At 30.2% G+C, this 16,763-nt stretch overlaps 2 protein-coding genes across 2 annotated transcripts; both read left to right on the plus strand.

The window, feature by feature from the left end:
* Positions 1-429: 429 nt before the first annotated feature.
* LOC108475559 (uncharacterized) lies at positions 430-3,381 on the plus strand. Its single transcript, XM_017777537.2, has 7 exons — positions 430-704; positions 785-902; positions 1,081-1,169; positions 1,262-1,308; positions 1,396-1,484; positions 2,014-2,147; positions 2,557-3,381. Exons 1-7 carry the CDS (start codon positions 600-602, stop codon positions 3,226-3,228), a joined length of 1,254 nt encoding a protein of 417 aa, XP_017633026.1. The 5' UTR covers positions 430-599; the 3' UTR covers positions 3,229-3,381.
* A 12,427-nt stretch (positions 3,382-15,808) lies between these two features.
* LOC128290441 (amine oxidase [copper-containing] alpha 3, peroxisomal-like) lies at positions 15,809-16,763 on the plus strand. The gene is made up of 2 exons (XM_053026013.1): positions 15,809-16,380; positions 16,465-16,763. The coding sequence occupies exons 1-2, from the start codon at positions 15,843-15,845 to the stop codon at positions 16,647-16,649; spliced, it is 723 nt and encodes a 240-aa protein (XP_052881973.1). The 5' UTR covers positions 15,809-15,842; the 3' UTR covers positions 16,650-16,763.

A 16,763-nucleotide genomic window follows, 5' to 3' on the forward strand; every position in this document is an offset into this window, starting at 1 on the left:
TAAAAATATTTTTTCGAGTACCTTTACAATTGACTCACGTACTAACATCACAAACAAGATTGCGCATGTGCCCCTGTGATTCAAACTCGAAATACAGTGGTTTTGGGGGCGAATACCTAGTGCCACTATATCAAGAGGTGGGGTTTATATCATCATCATTTTTATCTTACTATCTTTCATATTTATTTTACGATTTATATTTAAAATTTGTAATTATCCCGTATTTTCAATATTGAGTTTAGAAAAAAAAACTATACTTTTTTTTTCTTAGGTGCACATATAACGGCGTTATCAGCCGTCACTTTGCCTATATATACATATATACAATACTATCCTTGTCATCATTCAACGTTTCTAGTTTTGAACACCTCTTTCCCTCCCACTCCCCCTCCCCCCCCCCCCTTTCATTCTCTCCACCTTTATATATATATATATATATATATATATATGCATCTCTTCACTGTTTTTTAATGGTTGCGTGAAGCAAAAGCTTGGAATATTTGTGTGTGTTTCATTTTCGTTACTAGGAACTGAGAGAAGCAAGAACAATAAAATTAAAAAAAAGATCTGAGTTTTTTGAGTTTCAGTTTTCTCGAAAAATGGGGAAGAAAGATCAGTCCAGAGAAGAAGAGAAACTGAACCAAAGAGTTGAATCAGTTCTTCAACTCGTTAAGAAACAATCTCCTCCATTAACACCCAAACAGGTAAATTTCTTTTCCTTTTCCTTTCATTTTCTCAGATGGTTTCCTTTCAGTTTTTAAAAATTTTCTCGGGAAACAAACAGGAGAAGTTCTGCAACAATGCTTGTATCGAGAGGTTTCTAAGAGCAAAAGGTGACAATGTGAAGAAAGCTGCTAAACATTTACGTGCTTGTCTTGCTTGGAGAGAAACCATTGGCACTGGTAAACTTTTTTTTTTTTTGCTTTTTCTTTTTGTTTCATATATATCAAAGAATCTTGCTTTTTTTTTTCCTTTAAAGTTTCAGTTTTGAAAATTAAAAAAAAATACCTTCGTTATATTAATGCCACTTGGAATCCATTTACTAAGATTAAAATACCTAATTTTTGGGAAAATGTGCAGAAAATTTGATAGCAGATGAGTTCTCGACTGAAATAGCTGAAGGAGTTGCTTATGTAGCTGGCCATGATGAAGAATTAAGACCCATCATTGTAATAAATTTTCTCATAATAATTAAATACATATATAAATATGTAACAAAGATTTTTTTTAATTATAATTATTATCTTAATTTTTATTACAGGTTTTAAGGATCAAACAAGATTACCAAAAATTCCACTCTCAGAAACTGTAAGTACATATTATTGCACGAATCATTGTCTTTTTTTTCTTTTTTAAAACAAAAACAAGATCTGAACTGTGTTCGGTTTTTTTTAGGTTCACACGTTTGCTGGTTTTCACATTGGAAGTTGCCATAGCAACCATGCCTAAAAACACCCAACAGTTTGTTCTACTCTTAGATGCAAGTAAGTTTTTTTTTTCCGACATCCGGTAAGGTCCCGATTAATCTTAAATCGAGCCAAATCGAACGTTTATTCACAAGACTCAAAACCGAAACTTTTAAGTTATTTTTTCGTTGCATGCTGCTAAAAGCAGTCTGATAATGCAATAATGAAGAAAAAAAAACACACCCCAAATATTAGTAACCATGTTGAAATCGCCGGCAAGTTCTGAGACAACCTCAGATAATGTCCGGAGTGCCCTTTTACATGTCACTCTCGAATCTTAGTTTTGTTTCAGTAGATTACTAGGGTATTATCGGGAATTGAAGGTGTTTTAAATACTATTGGTCAATTACTAACAAAAAACCCCAAGATTTTACTTTTTTTTTCAAAAAAGCTTTTTTATCTGATAATTCTCTGCAAAATGTCAGGCTTAATGTTTTATTAATCAGGGATTAGTTAAAAGATAAAATGAATTTAAATTTAATGGTTTTTTAGGGGGAATTTTCAATATTGGGGCTGATGATTTTGAGAAAATGGTTTTTGGGTACAGGCTTTTTCAGATCAGCATCTGCTTTTATGAACCTATTGCTGGCAGCATTGAAAATTGTGGGCGAGTACTACCCTGGACGGCTTTACAAGGCCTTTGTCATCGACCCTCCTTCCCTCTTTTCTTACCTTTGGAAGGTAGGTTATTTCGAAAACTCGACGTTTCGGTGTATGTATCGAAAATAAGTACGTGTCAGATACGAGTATGGTTAGATTTTTCAAAATTTTTCTGAATAATAAAGGTTTAAAAATTCAAGTTTAAGTCAAAATATTGGTACACTTGTTTTCTCATTGTGGGTCCATAAGTTTATACCTTCCTTAAATTTAGATTCCATGCATTTGAAAATATTGACAACTTTAAAATAATGGGTTTATTTTGTCATAGTCCTATTTTTATAATATTATTAGTAGGTTAAGAAAAACTTATATCGCGTTATCAATTATGTTAAATTAAAGTAGAGGGGTTAGATTTCAAATTTTAACATAATGGAGGGACTACAACCATAATTGACCAAATCATGATTTGATTTTGACATTATTTTTGTAGGGAGTGCGTCCATTTGTGGAGCTATCAACGGCCACGATGGTGGTTTCATCGCTTGATTACGAAGAGTCACTTGATTTCAACGATTTCACATCGTACCCGAGAGCATCATCTCTTAGGTTTGACCCGTCGTCAATCAAATCAACGGCCAAGATCGGTTCCTGTTCATCATCCCGATTCTCCTTCACCGTATCCCATCATTTCGACTCCCTCAAGCCATGGTACCTCACCTTGACAAGCGACACGTCAGCATCCAAAGTCGGACCCACCGCCAGCCCCTCCCCACTGGGCCCCGCCCTGATCTCGCCGCTCAACGCCCGGTCTCTCTCCTTCGCATCGCCTGCCGCCAGAACGCCACGTGGGAACATCAGCATGAGGAAGAGCTTGTTCCCGTCTACACCCTTACCGCAGCGTAGCAAAGCCTTCGAGCCTGTCAAAGTCAACCACCCGAGGACACCGAGACCCTCTTTCCTCCAATCGCCGGCGATGTTTTTCCGACGAGATAGCCACGTCAGCACCAAGGCGGAAAAGTCCCGTGAATCGTTCATGCCGTTTTTGAAATTCTACCGTAGGCCGTACGACGAGATGATTTACCGGTCAATGATGCGGCCCCCACTAGGTGGCTTAATCTCCATCGTTAAACGTCGCCACATGTCGGTATCTCAACGGTTCTAGATCAAAGTTACAAAAAAGAGAAAAGAGGAAAAAAAAAAAAGTGCGGAAAAGGGTGCATAGTGCTTCTATATTTTTACATTGACTTCAAAAGTGTTTAAAACAACACTACTAAATTACTAATAATTCGATTAATTATTTGTTTACTTTTTATAATCAATCTTGTGTTGGTGATTATCAAATTTAATTAACACTAATAAATGACTTTGACTTGTTTTAAGTATTTCCTTACTCGTAAATCGAAAAATTAAATAACATAATATTAAAAATGAATAGTCAAGTTTTAGTTCGATTAACATCGATATTATTGTCAGTGTAAGAGAATACGGGTTTGAGTGCGTTGAAAGTGTATTTTTTAGTACAATATTTCTTTATTATAATTTGATTTTTTTATTAATTCTTTCAATTTCTATTTAGTTCCCTATAAAATATCTCTTTGTCTGATTTAATTATTTGAACATCTCTATACTTGTTTGTGAAAACTAAACGTTGATAATGACAATATATAACGATCGTAAAACAATAAGAGAAGAAAAATAAAACACATCGATTTTATATGAAACCTGTTCGGGAAAAAAACATGGGCAGAGAGAGGAGAAATTCACTAACGTTAAAAACTGAATGATACAAGAGAAGTTTCGACTAGATCTATTTAAAGGTTGAAAATTCAATTCTAATCAATGTAAAATTGAATAAGTGTAGTTCTATATATATTCTACTTGTGCAACATGGCCGTACACAAATCTCCTTATTTTGTCACTGTATTTTATTTTTTTAATAAAGATCGGGTCACGCAATTCTAATACTTATTTTTTGCAATATGTATTTTACATCAAAATTGAAAACATACATTGAGAAATAAAGGATTAGAAATCATGAAATCATAATAGTGGGAATAAATCCACCAAGAAGATATAAATATAGGGGCTTTTCCTAGAATTTTACTACCTTAACATGAGTAGAGAAAGGCTAAAACATGTTAAAGTTTTTGTATTTTTACAAATTTAGAATTTAGTCCTTATATTTTTATTTTTAAGAATTTAGTCTCTTCATTTTTGAGATTTCAAATTTCAAATCCAATTATTAATATTGTTAAATTTATTGATGTGACATTTTAAAATAAAAAAACTCATTTGATATCCATGTAACTAAAAAGATGACGTTGTAATAAACCTGAATTTAGCAAAAGAATTTCAATAGCGTTAATCGTTGGATCTAAATTTTAAAATTTTTAAAAAAATAAAGGGACTAAATTTCTAAAAATAAAAGTATAAAGACTAAATTTTAAATTTGTAAAGAGTACAAAGGCTTATAACATATTTTAACCGTAGAAAAAAATGAAATAGTTACCAACAAATGGTTTAAAGAATAAAGTCTGGATCTTGGGTTATAACCATTACATCGGGAAATGCATGGGTTTTGAGGCTTAACTATGGGGTATTTTAGATGACATGCTTATTCTACTTAGTAAAGGATTTAATAGAGTAATGATTTATAATAATAATTTAGAGATAGTTTAAGCCCTACAGGATAATACGCTGGTGGAGTCAAGCGTTACAGTGTTCAGGAGGGTCCAACAGATCATGAGAATTGAAGGGCGATAGTTGATTCAGCATGTTCCTAGAGAAGATAGTCGAGGATAGACTTACATGTTTATGATAAAGTCCTTCATAATGCATTATAAGTTCTAAATCAAGATAGACCTAGAGATACTTTCGATCAATTTAATTTGATTTTAATCCGAACTGAATTACTTTGGAATGGTAGAAAAATAATAATAAAGAAAATGAAATAGTTAAAACAATTAATTGAAGGAGACTACGTGCGAGGTGGGATGTGAATAATTGTGCTAAAATTTCGAACAAAGTGTCGTGAAAACAATGATTTAAATTAAAAAGTCGGCGGTTTCTTTTTGAGTTGTTGGAGGTGAAGGGCAAAGTGTATGGGAAGAAGACACCGTGGTCGAAACGTTGAACATTGCATTGGAAATCATTGTCTTAACCAAAGCGTTGAAAAATTATTACTATTTTTTGTTGTGTTTTTTTTTTTTCAAATGTTTTAATATTTCTTATTATATTTTTATATTCTTATGTTTCAAGTTTCGGGAAGGTGGAGAATCTATGACTTACTTGTTATGGACTTTGGTTTTTGAGATCAATAAAGTAATATATATATATATATATATATATGAAGTTAAAGGTACATTTGAGTTTAAATCCTTTATAAATATTTAAACATGGGTGAAGTATTATACAAATTCCTATATTAGTCGATTGAATCTTAGCTTAATTGGTATAAATATTGTTATCAATGTAAGACGACGTGGGTTCGAGTGTGTTGAAGTGTATTATCTTCCCATTTATGGGTTGGAGAGCTCAAAAAAAGGATATATGATCAGAACCTATAATGAAATTGTTTCAAAAAAAATCCTATAGTATATTCGGAGTATATTTTGTATTTATACTTTTTTAAATATAAAATGATATTTTAAAGCGACGTAGTTTGATCATTTGACTTGTTGTATTTTAATCTGATTCGTTGTTTAATCAATGAATAAGGCATGGGATTTGGTCGGGTTAACTTGAAGTTTAGCATTAGGTAACGCCCTACAAATGGTAAAATTACATTTTTATGTATAATAAATGTACATGAAAAAACCTTAGTTCTAATAAAAAAAAATGACAAATCTGCTGATGGTTTCCTTAAAAATTGTAACATTGACAATAATAAATATATTACATTTGAATTATTATGAGTAGAATTAAACGTTATAAACCAATAATAGAACATAACCAGCCTAGACCAAAATAATTTTGAATAGGACAAATACTTGACACGATTTAAGTCAGAATAAATCTGGAAACGTCCATATATAATTTTACATAAAGTGGAATTCGAACCCGAATTATCAAAGTATAAGAATTGAAATAGAATTTGCATTATAATACAAAAACTATAATCAAATTGTATTTTACCCCTTCTACTTAAAAGATAGGTAAATTAGTCATTATACGTCAGATCAAAGAGTAAATTAGTCCTTCTATTAACGTTAACATGAGGTAAATATGTCATGCCATGTGTTACCATCTAATTATTCTGTTAGTTTTTATCAGTACAAATTGATAAAATTTTTAACAGAAATTATCAATTTACTTTTTAATCTAGTGTATAACTCATAATACTAGCGTCTCCATACTACTTTTACTTATTTATTTTTTTATATACATGTAATATGGAATTTGTTTGATAAGCATTGGTTTGAATGAAGGGCAGAAATGGGGGTGGGATATGTGTCGTTTCTTTTTTATTTGGTAGCAAGAAGTCAATACTCAAAACAAAGGAATTCTAATTCTTTACTTTGCAGTGTGTACGAAGAGAAAATTGGGGAAGTGTTTATGGTTTTTGGGAAATGTAAATATATATATATATATATATATAAAAGAAAGTAGCAGAGAAATGAGTTTTGTCGTGTATGAGATGTCGTTTAGGACAGAACAGCCATTTTGTGTTTGGAATTTTGGGGGGGAAGATTGAGTCATGAAAATGGACAAATTGGGTTTCAGAGACTGACTAATTTCACAGTGCGAGTGTTTTTGTGTTTGTTAAGTGTAGCTTTCATTTGGGTTTCAGTAGCCTATTTTCCAGGGACACTCAATCACTATTAAATGTAGCTTTCATTTGAGTAGTTTTTAAAATGAAATTTCAAATTTTTAATTTTCACGTAAATAACAATAGTTAAATTCGATTTTTGCGTAAGTAATATAAGAGAATAGTAAGTTGGTATAATATTATTAGACATAATGATACAATTGTCGTAATAAATTTTGAAAATAACATAACTTAATAAATTTAATAGAAACCGTTAAGTCAAGATTAAAATTTAAAACTCAAAAATACAATGACTAAATCTACAACTTTTTATAGTACAAGAACTAACAATAGAATTAAACCAAAAAAATTTCCCTTAAAATTTAATGACATTGTCTATTTTATTTAATGAGTCGTATCTAAGTTGCCCATGCAATATAGATACTTGTGTTGTGTTTACGGGATTGAAGTCAAGAATTATGTAAGAGGGAGTCGAAAAAAAATTAAAAAAAATTTCATATAGGGAAAAGTTAAAAATTTTATATTAAATAACTTTAATTGTATTTTTAACTTCTGAGAAGGACCAAAAATGAAAATTTTCCTTTTAGTAAATGAGCTAAAAGGATTAAATTAAAAATTGTCATTTGAGATAGATTAAAATTATCATTATATCATTTAACGAAGAGATGGCTAAGCCCCTATCCAGCTATGCCCTCTCGTGGTGCAATTAAGCCTTTCGTATATTTAAAATTTGATCAACATATTTTAAATATACTTTATGTTATATTTAAATTAATATTTAATATTTCGAATAAATTATCTCATTAATCACGTTAAAGGTATTTGTATCACTATCTTTAATTAAATTGTTCAAAATAATCACTTTGCCGTTTTATCGTTAACGGCATATAATCATTTTTTCCCACCCAAATTATTTATTTTCCACGTATTTATTTGATTTTAATCTAAAAAAAAAAAAGCCAAAACGGTGGTGCTTAAGAGGATGTTGAAACGACAAAGGAAAAAGAAGGAAACGACAAAATAAAAAATATTAAAAGTAAACCCTTAAACAGTCTAAGCGAATGTAATATGTTAAAAGAAAAAATTCCTGAAATAATTTGAACCGAAAGAAAAAAAAGGCCTTTTAAGTTTAGTTTTTCTACTTCAAATCAATGGTTAAATCGGTCAAATTATTGATTCATCGGTCTAAATAGCTCAATCAATTTAATTAAAAAATATTAAACATTTAAAAAAATAAAAATAAAAATTAATTCAATCGGTTTGTTTTATTCGGTTCAACAAATCTATATCAATTTTCGGGTCAATTGGTTCAAAATCTATTTTCAGACTGATGTTCTAACTGATTCTCAATTCAACTATTTCGATTAGTCAATCCAATCCAATTCAAACAATATTTCTTAAGTCTCTTGATTTCGAAAATTGAGAAATTTTCTTTCGAAAATAGTACATTGATGTGAAAGGAGTATAATGGATAAGAAAGTTGCGTTTGGCGAGGTAGTTGCCGGTGAAATATCGTAATTTCTTTTAACTTCACAGTTTATTACGAACTATTGTCTAAATTTTGCAAAGTTTATGTCGAGGCAGAGTGATTACAAAATGACCATTTTGAGCAATTTAACTAACGGTAGTAACTAAATAGACCAAATAAAAAGAAGTGATCAAAATAGAAACGTCCTTATTTTAAGATGACTAGTGAGATAGTTTACCCTAATGTTTAAGTTAAAAGTATCTCATTGATACAATATCAGAACTTTAAAGATGAATAATAATTTATTTTCTTGCTCGATATTCTGGCCTTTTACAGTTTGCTCCTTTTGATAAAAAAATATATGATCATTACATATATATATATATATATATACTCATTTATCTGGCATTCAGCATGTTAACGTAATAATGAGGAGGCAGTGGTGTCTGCTCATGAAAAAGGACCCTTTTAGATTCACAGAGATTTTGAGGACTCCTTTTTTTTCGTTGTTAGGTGGAATTTTATCTTTTTCACCTCCTCTTCTTTCAATTTTTCTTTTTTGTTTTGTTTTCCAATCTCTGCATTTCAGTCCTTTACCAGCATTTTGGACTATTCCATTTCCATGTCTTTTTCAATTTTCATTTATTTTTTAAATTTTTTTGTCAACTCCATAAATTTCAAACAAAAAATCATTCAAGAGTACAATCAGATGTCCCATCTTTGTGTTCTTTTCCCATGTATTGTAGTATACAATGTATAAATAAATCATTATTAGGAAAAATATGTATACTGATACTCAAATTTAAATACTGAAAGACTAAAGGCCGCAACTTTTACCAATAATGCCAAGGTCTCGTTAATTCTTTGGATTATTTTTATGATTTGATCGCTTAACTTTAATTTTATATAGTTTTGTTCCTTAGTTCATTTTAATCTTATTTTTGAAGAACCTATCGAGTTAGTGGTGGTGAAATTAAATCCCAAAAAAGCATTTAGCCGTGAATTTTAAAGAGAACTTAAATCCAAATTTGAATTTAAGTTCTCAACCGAAAGGAGTTTTAGAAGGTGAAAATTCTCTAGTAGATTCTAATGGGGGAAACAACAGACGTGGTAAGGCCTTAAGTAAAACTATCCGTGGATGTGGGGGACGTTTCAAGGTTGTTGGTAATTCCCATGTTCCTCTTCAAAAAACCATGACCTCCATAGCTAGACTTATTGGTTCTCAAGCTGTGCTGGAAGCGGACAGAACCGTGTAATTTTTTGAAAATCATGATGGTGATGGTAGATCTGAGGCGACTTCCTAGCAGACTTAAGATTATTTGAAGATCCCCTCTTAAATTTGTTATTCACTGAAGAAAAAATTGATAACATATAAATTTATTATTAATTGAATTTTCACATGATCTTGATTGTATGGCCGAATAATAACAAAAAGAACCCGCATTAGCAACTTAGTAGTTTGGACTTATTAATAATATTATAAATTTTACGAGGGATTAAAATTTGTTAAATTAAATCCCAAATTTGAGCACACACTAGAGGGACTAAAACCATAATTAACCATTTGTAGATTGATTTATTAGCAGACCCATATTTTATTCTCAAAGTACTTTTAGTGAAGACCGAGGCATTTCCTTTTAATATATAATTGAAAAAATTTTCATTTCAAAAATCCCAAAAGGAAGCTGTCATCTGCTACACGATAAAACAATTTGAAGACTCGCATATGCATATGAACTTTCCTAGCTTAAAACCCCACTTATGGAGAAAAAATAGCCCTCCAATGTGTGGAAAAAATGCCCTAGATGGTGTACTTGTTTGACTTGTTTGCTTCCTATAGCTCCTTTTCCCCACCACTAGGAGTAACATATAGTTGCTGCTAGGCCTAGCCGGGCCAGGCTGGCCCGATGTATAAGCTCGACTCAATTCGGGCTGGGTCTATTGACGTATTGTTCGGTTCATGGATAGGTTTAGTTGCTGCCATGATAATCAGTATCATTGTTGCAATTGTTATATTAATCGGTACGAATTGTTTTGATCTTAAATCGATTATATGTAGTTTAAGTAACTTAAACCGATGTTTACATGAGTGAATTCATAAAATATTTTAGGTGGGGTATAATTGAATGATAATTTTTTGTGAGGTGAAAGTGTAATTTTATCTTATATTAACTTTTGATTTTGTCATTTCTAAAGGGACTAAATGAAAATCTTTTTATTTTGAGAGTAAAAATGAAAATTTTCCATATGTTAACTTTTGATTTTATCATTTATAAAGGATTAAAAGGTAATTTCATTTTAAAAGCGGTGAAGGCTCTTACTCTTGGATTCACCTCCAATACGTATCAACTAATACCTATTTATTAAAAGATTTTTATATATATACATTCAAACATAAAATATAATCATTTGATAGTCATCCAACTTGATTATAATTTTAAAATTTATATTTGTATATAATAAATATATTTATATGTATTAGAGGTATGCATGAGTCGGGCCGTGATATATTCGAGCCAGGTTCAACTAAAAATTTAAGCCCGTTTATTAAGTCCGGACTCAGCCTAAAAAATAGGCCTAAAATTTTCCAAAACCAATGAACAGGTCTAATATGTATACTTGTATGTAAATATAAGGCTTTATTTCTAATTTGACCTTTGAACTATAGCCTTTTTCCTATTTTGGTGCTTTAAACTTTGTTTCTTTATTCATTTTGGTACTTTAAACTTAATGACGTTTAAAAAAAGTTGATTAATCATAACGTTCCATGTTAACAGTGACATGGCAATTGATTGGTGCTGTGTCATGTTGACTGATGACGTGATATATTGAATGATGGTTGACTATTGATTGACATTGACTTATTTTATAAATAATTAACCCAAACACATTTTAATCTCATCCATATTTTTTTAGACTTTTTTTTTAAATATTTATATTATTTTTAATTTAATATTTAATAATTATATATATTTTCATTTGATAAAAATTATATGTATATAAGCATCTTAATTTTTTAATATTTATATTATAATACTATATATTACAATAGATTTATATTTATGCGTTATAAATATATAATATATAAAAATAACATGATACTATAAACATTGAAAACGAACCGAACTAGGCTAGGCTTAAGCCTTGAACATTCAATCTTGGCTAGTATTTTTAACGGACCGAACTCGTTTCTTGATCTTAATATTTTTATTGAAATTCTCTCAAATTTTAAACGGACCTTTAAATTTAAACAGATATCTCTATTCTAAAACCTCTATCTTTTGCCAACTACCTTGTCATTATCAAAATAAAAAATGATACATCCAGCGGGGACGATGCTAACTACCTTAAATGCCGCCATGGAAGTCTTGGTAGGCTTAATCACTTGCAAAGTTTTACCTTTACAACATGAAACACCTCATTCAAGCTTTTTCTCGCCCTTATGCTTACTAAAGATATTGTGACTTCACTTTGTCATTTTGTAAAGTCTCTAGTAAGCATTAGCTTACTAAATATATTCGATGAAATTTTATCATAAAAAGTTAATAACTCAAATTTATTCGTTTTAATCTAAACTTGAGAATTCAATTCAAACCCAAAACTTGATCCGACTAGATTTGATAGTAAGAAGTTGACAACCAAAATCTTTTCAACCCAAACTCGAATTGACCCCAAACAACCTTAAGCTAAAATTATTCGAACAGTAACCTGAAATGACATAAACTTAAAGTAACAAGAACCTAAAATGATTCGAATTCTTAACAGCTTGACCCGAAAAACCCAAACTTAAAACCTAAATAATATACATGCAAAAAGATTCGAATTTCGAACTGACCACAATTGAAATGATTAATTTTTTTTAAAGTCAAATTAATTTTGTCGGACCTGTCCAATTGATATGGAATGATAACCACCCTAAGATCATTTTAGTATACAACTTCAATTTTTAGTTAAATTACTTTATGTTAGATGTAAAAGCTAACAAAATTATTAAAATTTTAACGGTACTGATATAGTAACTTGCATGGCTCTTCATAAAAATTTTAAAAAAATATAATAATAAATTTAAAATTTCAGCAACATTTTAAAAAAGGTTAATAATTTTTTTATAAAATTATCCACGTCAGCGATGAATTATATATAAACTGCCACATGAGTTGATATATCGGGTGTCATTAAAGTTTTAACAGTTTAGTTAACTTTTCTGACAAACAATAAGTAATTTGACTAAATTTTGAAGATTAAGGGCTAAAGTGATAAAAAGTCCAGAACCAAAGTGACAAAATGGATAAAAATTAGGGACTTATTTTGCCATTATGCCAAATTAGATTCGGTATCCCAAATCCAAATTATTCTTTTATAAATTAATTGTCAATAGGTTCCTTATCGAAACTTGGGATCTTGATGTGAAGAATCCATGTCCACTAGTCCTATTCCATTGGGCTTTGGAATTACTTAGATTTGGCCCATTTTCTTTATCTTGTTCTATTATTGCTATTATTTATTTATTTATTTAGAAATGTAAATGTTAAATTTTTAAAAAAAAATCATTTTATATTTTTATATTATAATACCTAAAATATAAATTTTAACAATATACAAGGTAATAAAAAAAGTAATTAATTTTCATTATTGTGGATGAATTTGCAATTTAAAAGATAATTAAACTATCTAAAATATCAATTTTAATAAATTTAAATTTTCAATTAATTATCAACAAGATATTAGATTTAAAAGGCTTAAGAAAAACAAAAAATGATAAAAACAATAAATATGAGGTAATTGTTTGATAAATTAAAATTTACGTGAAAAAAAAATGAAGTGTTAAAAAATAAGTACTGATTTTAAGTTATAAAATATGTTTATTATAGTTCTTAGTATTGAGTATGGGATATGATAAATAATAAAAATTTAAAGGTAAAATATTTAAAAATAATGTTAAAAGAAATAAAAAAATTGAAAAGAACTTCTTATCTGCTTTTCATTTTCTACACTTTTTCATTAAAAAATTCCGTCATTTGTTTTTTTAATCATGAATGATCAAAATGCATTAAAATTAAATCACTAAAAAAATCAAATTTTCAGCTTATTTATTTATTTTCAATGGATTATCGATATGACCTAATATTGAGTCATTTTAATTTTATAAATGGATTAAAAAATTTATTGTATTATTGACAAGTGCTAAAAGTAACATATTTTAAACTCATTCATAATGTGTTTTTGGATGATTATCCGATGTTAACTGTGAAATTTATGCTCTTAATTTTTTACATTCATGTTTTAATGCTTGGTAGAGCACTTGGGAGTAAAATGAGAGAAAACCAGAGTGTTCACACGACCGTGTAATCCATGAATTGTGAAATCGAAGGAAAGAGAAGAAGAAAGAAGGGGTTGAATAAAATAGCGAGGAACGAAAAGAGATTAATTCTAAAAACAATACTTTCTTGTGTGGATACATTTTATTACTCAATCTATTTGTACTAATAGTTAGATATACAAAGAAGGAAAGTTAAGGATTATACTCCTAACTTTATATGCTTAGTCGATCCCTAGAATCATTATACGATAAAATTTCAAAATTATTATCATAACACAGATAAACCTATATCGATACACTAAAATATACTAATACTAATACTTATCTAAACTACAAACAAAAATAGTACATTCATCGATACTTGAAAAGTTTTGCCTTTATGACATGAAACAACTGATTGAAGCTTTTCTTGCCATCGTATGCTTACTAAAGATATCGTGAGGAATTAGGAATTCAATTGAAACACATATCTAACTTGACTTAATATGTTCGTAAGAAATCAACTACTTGAATCCTTCCAACACATAGGGGTAAAGCCAAGAATTTTTTCTAGAGAGAGTCGAAATAAGATTTTAATTAAAATTTAAGGGGATCAAAGCTAAAAATTTTGTATTAAAAAAGCTTAAATTGAACTACTAATTTTCTAAAAGGGCTAAAATTAAAAATACTATTTAATCAAGGGTTAAAGAGATCAAAACTAAATCTTTTAATTTTGGGGGAGTTTGAAAAGCAATTTGACTATTAGGCCAAGGGGCCTCTGCCTGCTCCCCATGGCTATGCCCCTACCAACATGGATCCAAATTGATCCAAACTAAATAAGCTTAATTGAAATGATCCAAATCTGAAACAACTCAAACCAAAATGATCGAAACAATAACCTAATGAAATATAAAAGTATCTGCATCAATAATGAAATAGACGTAGATTGTCATGTGAGTTGCTATATTAATGTCATTAAAATGTTAACAGTTTAACCTACTCTCCCGTCCAACAAAAAGTAAATTAACTAATTTTTGAAGATTTAAAATTAAAATAATAAAAAATTAACTTGATGGTTAGGGTATTCACCACTTTAAGTATGACCTGAATTCGAATTGCACTAACCGCTATTAGAACTTTGACCTCCTGTTATAATTCACCAAAAATAAAAAAGTTGACAAGGGTCTTGATGTGACCAATCCATGTTCAATATTCCTACACCATTGGGCTTTGGAATTTCGTAGTTTCGGCTCATTTTATTTTCTTTATTTTGTTCTATTATTGTTATTATTTATTTAGACGTTGGGATGATAAATTGAAAAAAATTAATATTGAATATTGAATATTGATTTAATTTAATAACTATTGTTATTATTTATCATAATAAGTGGTTGGTTGCGATAGTAAAGTTAAGTCTCGAATTAATAATTTATTTTCTTTCTCATTATCTTAGATTTTAATTTTATAAACACACCATAATACGATCATTTGAGAATAGTTCCCAACAGGTATAACTATAATTTTACCTTAAAAATCTCATATGTATAAATATATATATATGTTAGAACATAATAAAAATTAAAATCACTATTGTTTTCAGACAAAACATAATGGATAAAAACTAAGATAATTTTTAGAGAAAACGAAATGTACCAAAATAAAAACCACAAAGTTGTGGACAAAACAAAAACCGGTATAATGTGGACTGACATTAAAAACAGAAGAAAAATCAAAGAATATTGTTGAATAAGACGTAACCAGTCATTTGTTTTGACACAGTGCCTAAACTATCGATAATCCCGCATCAACTCATAAATAAAAAAATAATGAGCTTCACTAAAAAAATTTAAATAAATACATCTAAAATTAAAGAATAAATTGATTCAATACATTCATTAAATGATAAATTATCCTTTACCTACTTATTTTTTCATTGAAAAAATTATGTCCAATGGTACAATTCCCCTAAAAGGATTAAATTATAATATAGTGGTAATTTACTTATTCCTTTAATAATGAGGTTTGAGAATCGGTCTTCTATAAAAAGCTTCTTTAGTGAGAGGATTAGTCAATGTTTTCAGCGATGAATAAATTAATTTGACCAAAAAAAAGTAAATAGATTAAATCTAGATTACAATACAGTAGAGGGACTAAAACCAAAATTACACCAAATATAAATATTAAAAGCCCACTAGGGCAGTAGCTCATAAGCTATCCATTCCAAACCACTAAAGCAGATCAATGGCTCATTCATTAAAAATTTTCTGCTGCTTCTTCTTCTTCTTCCTCTTCTCCACCCTCTCCATCATTCCATTATCCCATCAACTCGAACAACACCCACTTGACTCACTAACTCCAAACGAGTTCATCCGAGTTCAAGCCATTGTTAACCAGTCACACCCCACCACCATCAACGACATAACCTTCCAATACATAGGCTTAAACGAACCAGATAAACAAGCTCTCATTTCATGGCTACAAAACCATCGCCCCACCCCCATCACAGCTCCACCACCACGCCAAGCCTTCGTCATTGCACGTATAAACCACCAAACTCACGAACTCGTCGTCGATTTATCGTACGACAACATTGTTTCCGATCACATTCACCACGGTTTCGGGTACCCTTTATTCACTTTCCAAGAACAAAACGGTGCAAGCCAGCTGGTGTTCAACCATGCACCCTTCCTGGCCGCCTTAAACAAGAGAGGGCTCAAGGTGGAGGAGGTCATTTGCGAGACTTTCGCCTTAGGATGGTTCGGGGAGACGAAGCAAAATGGTAGGGTTGTTAAAGTGATGTGTTATTACTTAGATGGAACTGTTAATCTGTATATGAGACCAATAGAGGCCATCACTGTCACAGTTGATTTAGAAGCAATGAAGATCACACATTTCCGGGATAGGCTCGTTGTTCCGGTGCCGAAAGCCGCCGGAACGGATTACAGAGAGTCCGAGCAAAAGGCACCCTTCGGACCGGAATTGAAAGGGATCACCGTTGTTCAACCGGACGGCCCAAGTTTCATCATTGATGGAAGCAGAGTTAGGTGAGTACACTTATGACGATCCTGCTTTTGAATATTTTATTTTCGGTTTAATTGTGGTTTAGTCCCTCTACTATATTTAAAACTTGAAATTTAATCTTTTTACTTTAATTTACTATAA

Source organism: Gossypium arboreum, chromosome 3 (genome assembly GCF_025698485.1).
Source record: "Gossypium arboreum isolate Shixiya-1 chromosome 3, ASM2569848v2, whole genome shotgun sequence".
NCBI classification, from domain to species: Eukaryota; Viridiplantae; Streptophyta; class Magnoliopsida; order Malvales; family Malvaceae; genus Gossypium; species Gossypium arboreum.

Coding starts and splice junctions, on each gene's coding strand:
- LOC128290441 (XM_053026013.1), top strand. CDS start 15,843: ATGGCTCATTCATTAAAAATTTTCTGCTGCTTCTTCTTCTTCTTCCTC. Junction 16,381..16,464: donor CGGGGAGACGAAGCAAAATG/GTAGGGTTGTTA, acceptor TCACTGTCACAG/TTGATTTAGAAGCAATGAAG.
- LOC108475559 (XM_017777537.2), top strand. CDS start 600: ATGGGGAAGAAAGATCAGTCCAGAGAAGAAGAGAAACTGAACCAAAGA. Junction 903..1,080: donor GAGAGAAACCATTGGCACTG/GTAAACTTTTTT, acceptor GAAAATGTGCAG/AAAATTTGATAGCAGATGAG. Junction 1,309..1,395: donor AAATTCCACTCTCAGAAACT/GTAAGTACATAT, acceptor GGTTTTTTTTAG/GTTCACACGTTTGCTGGTTT.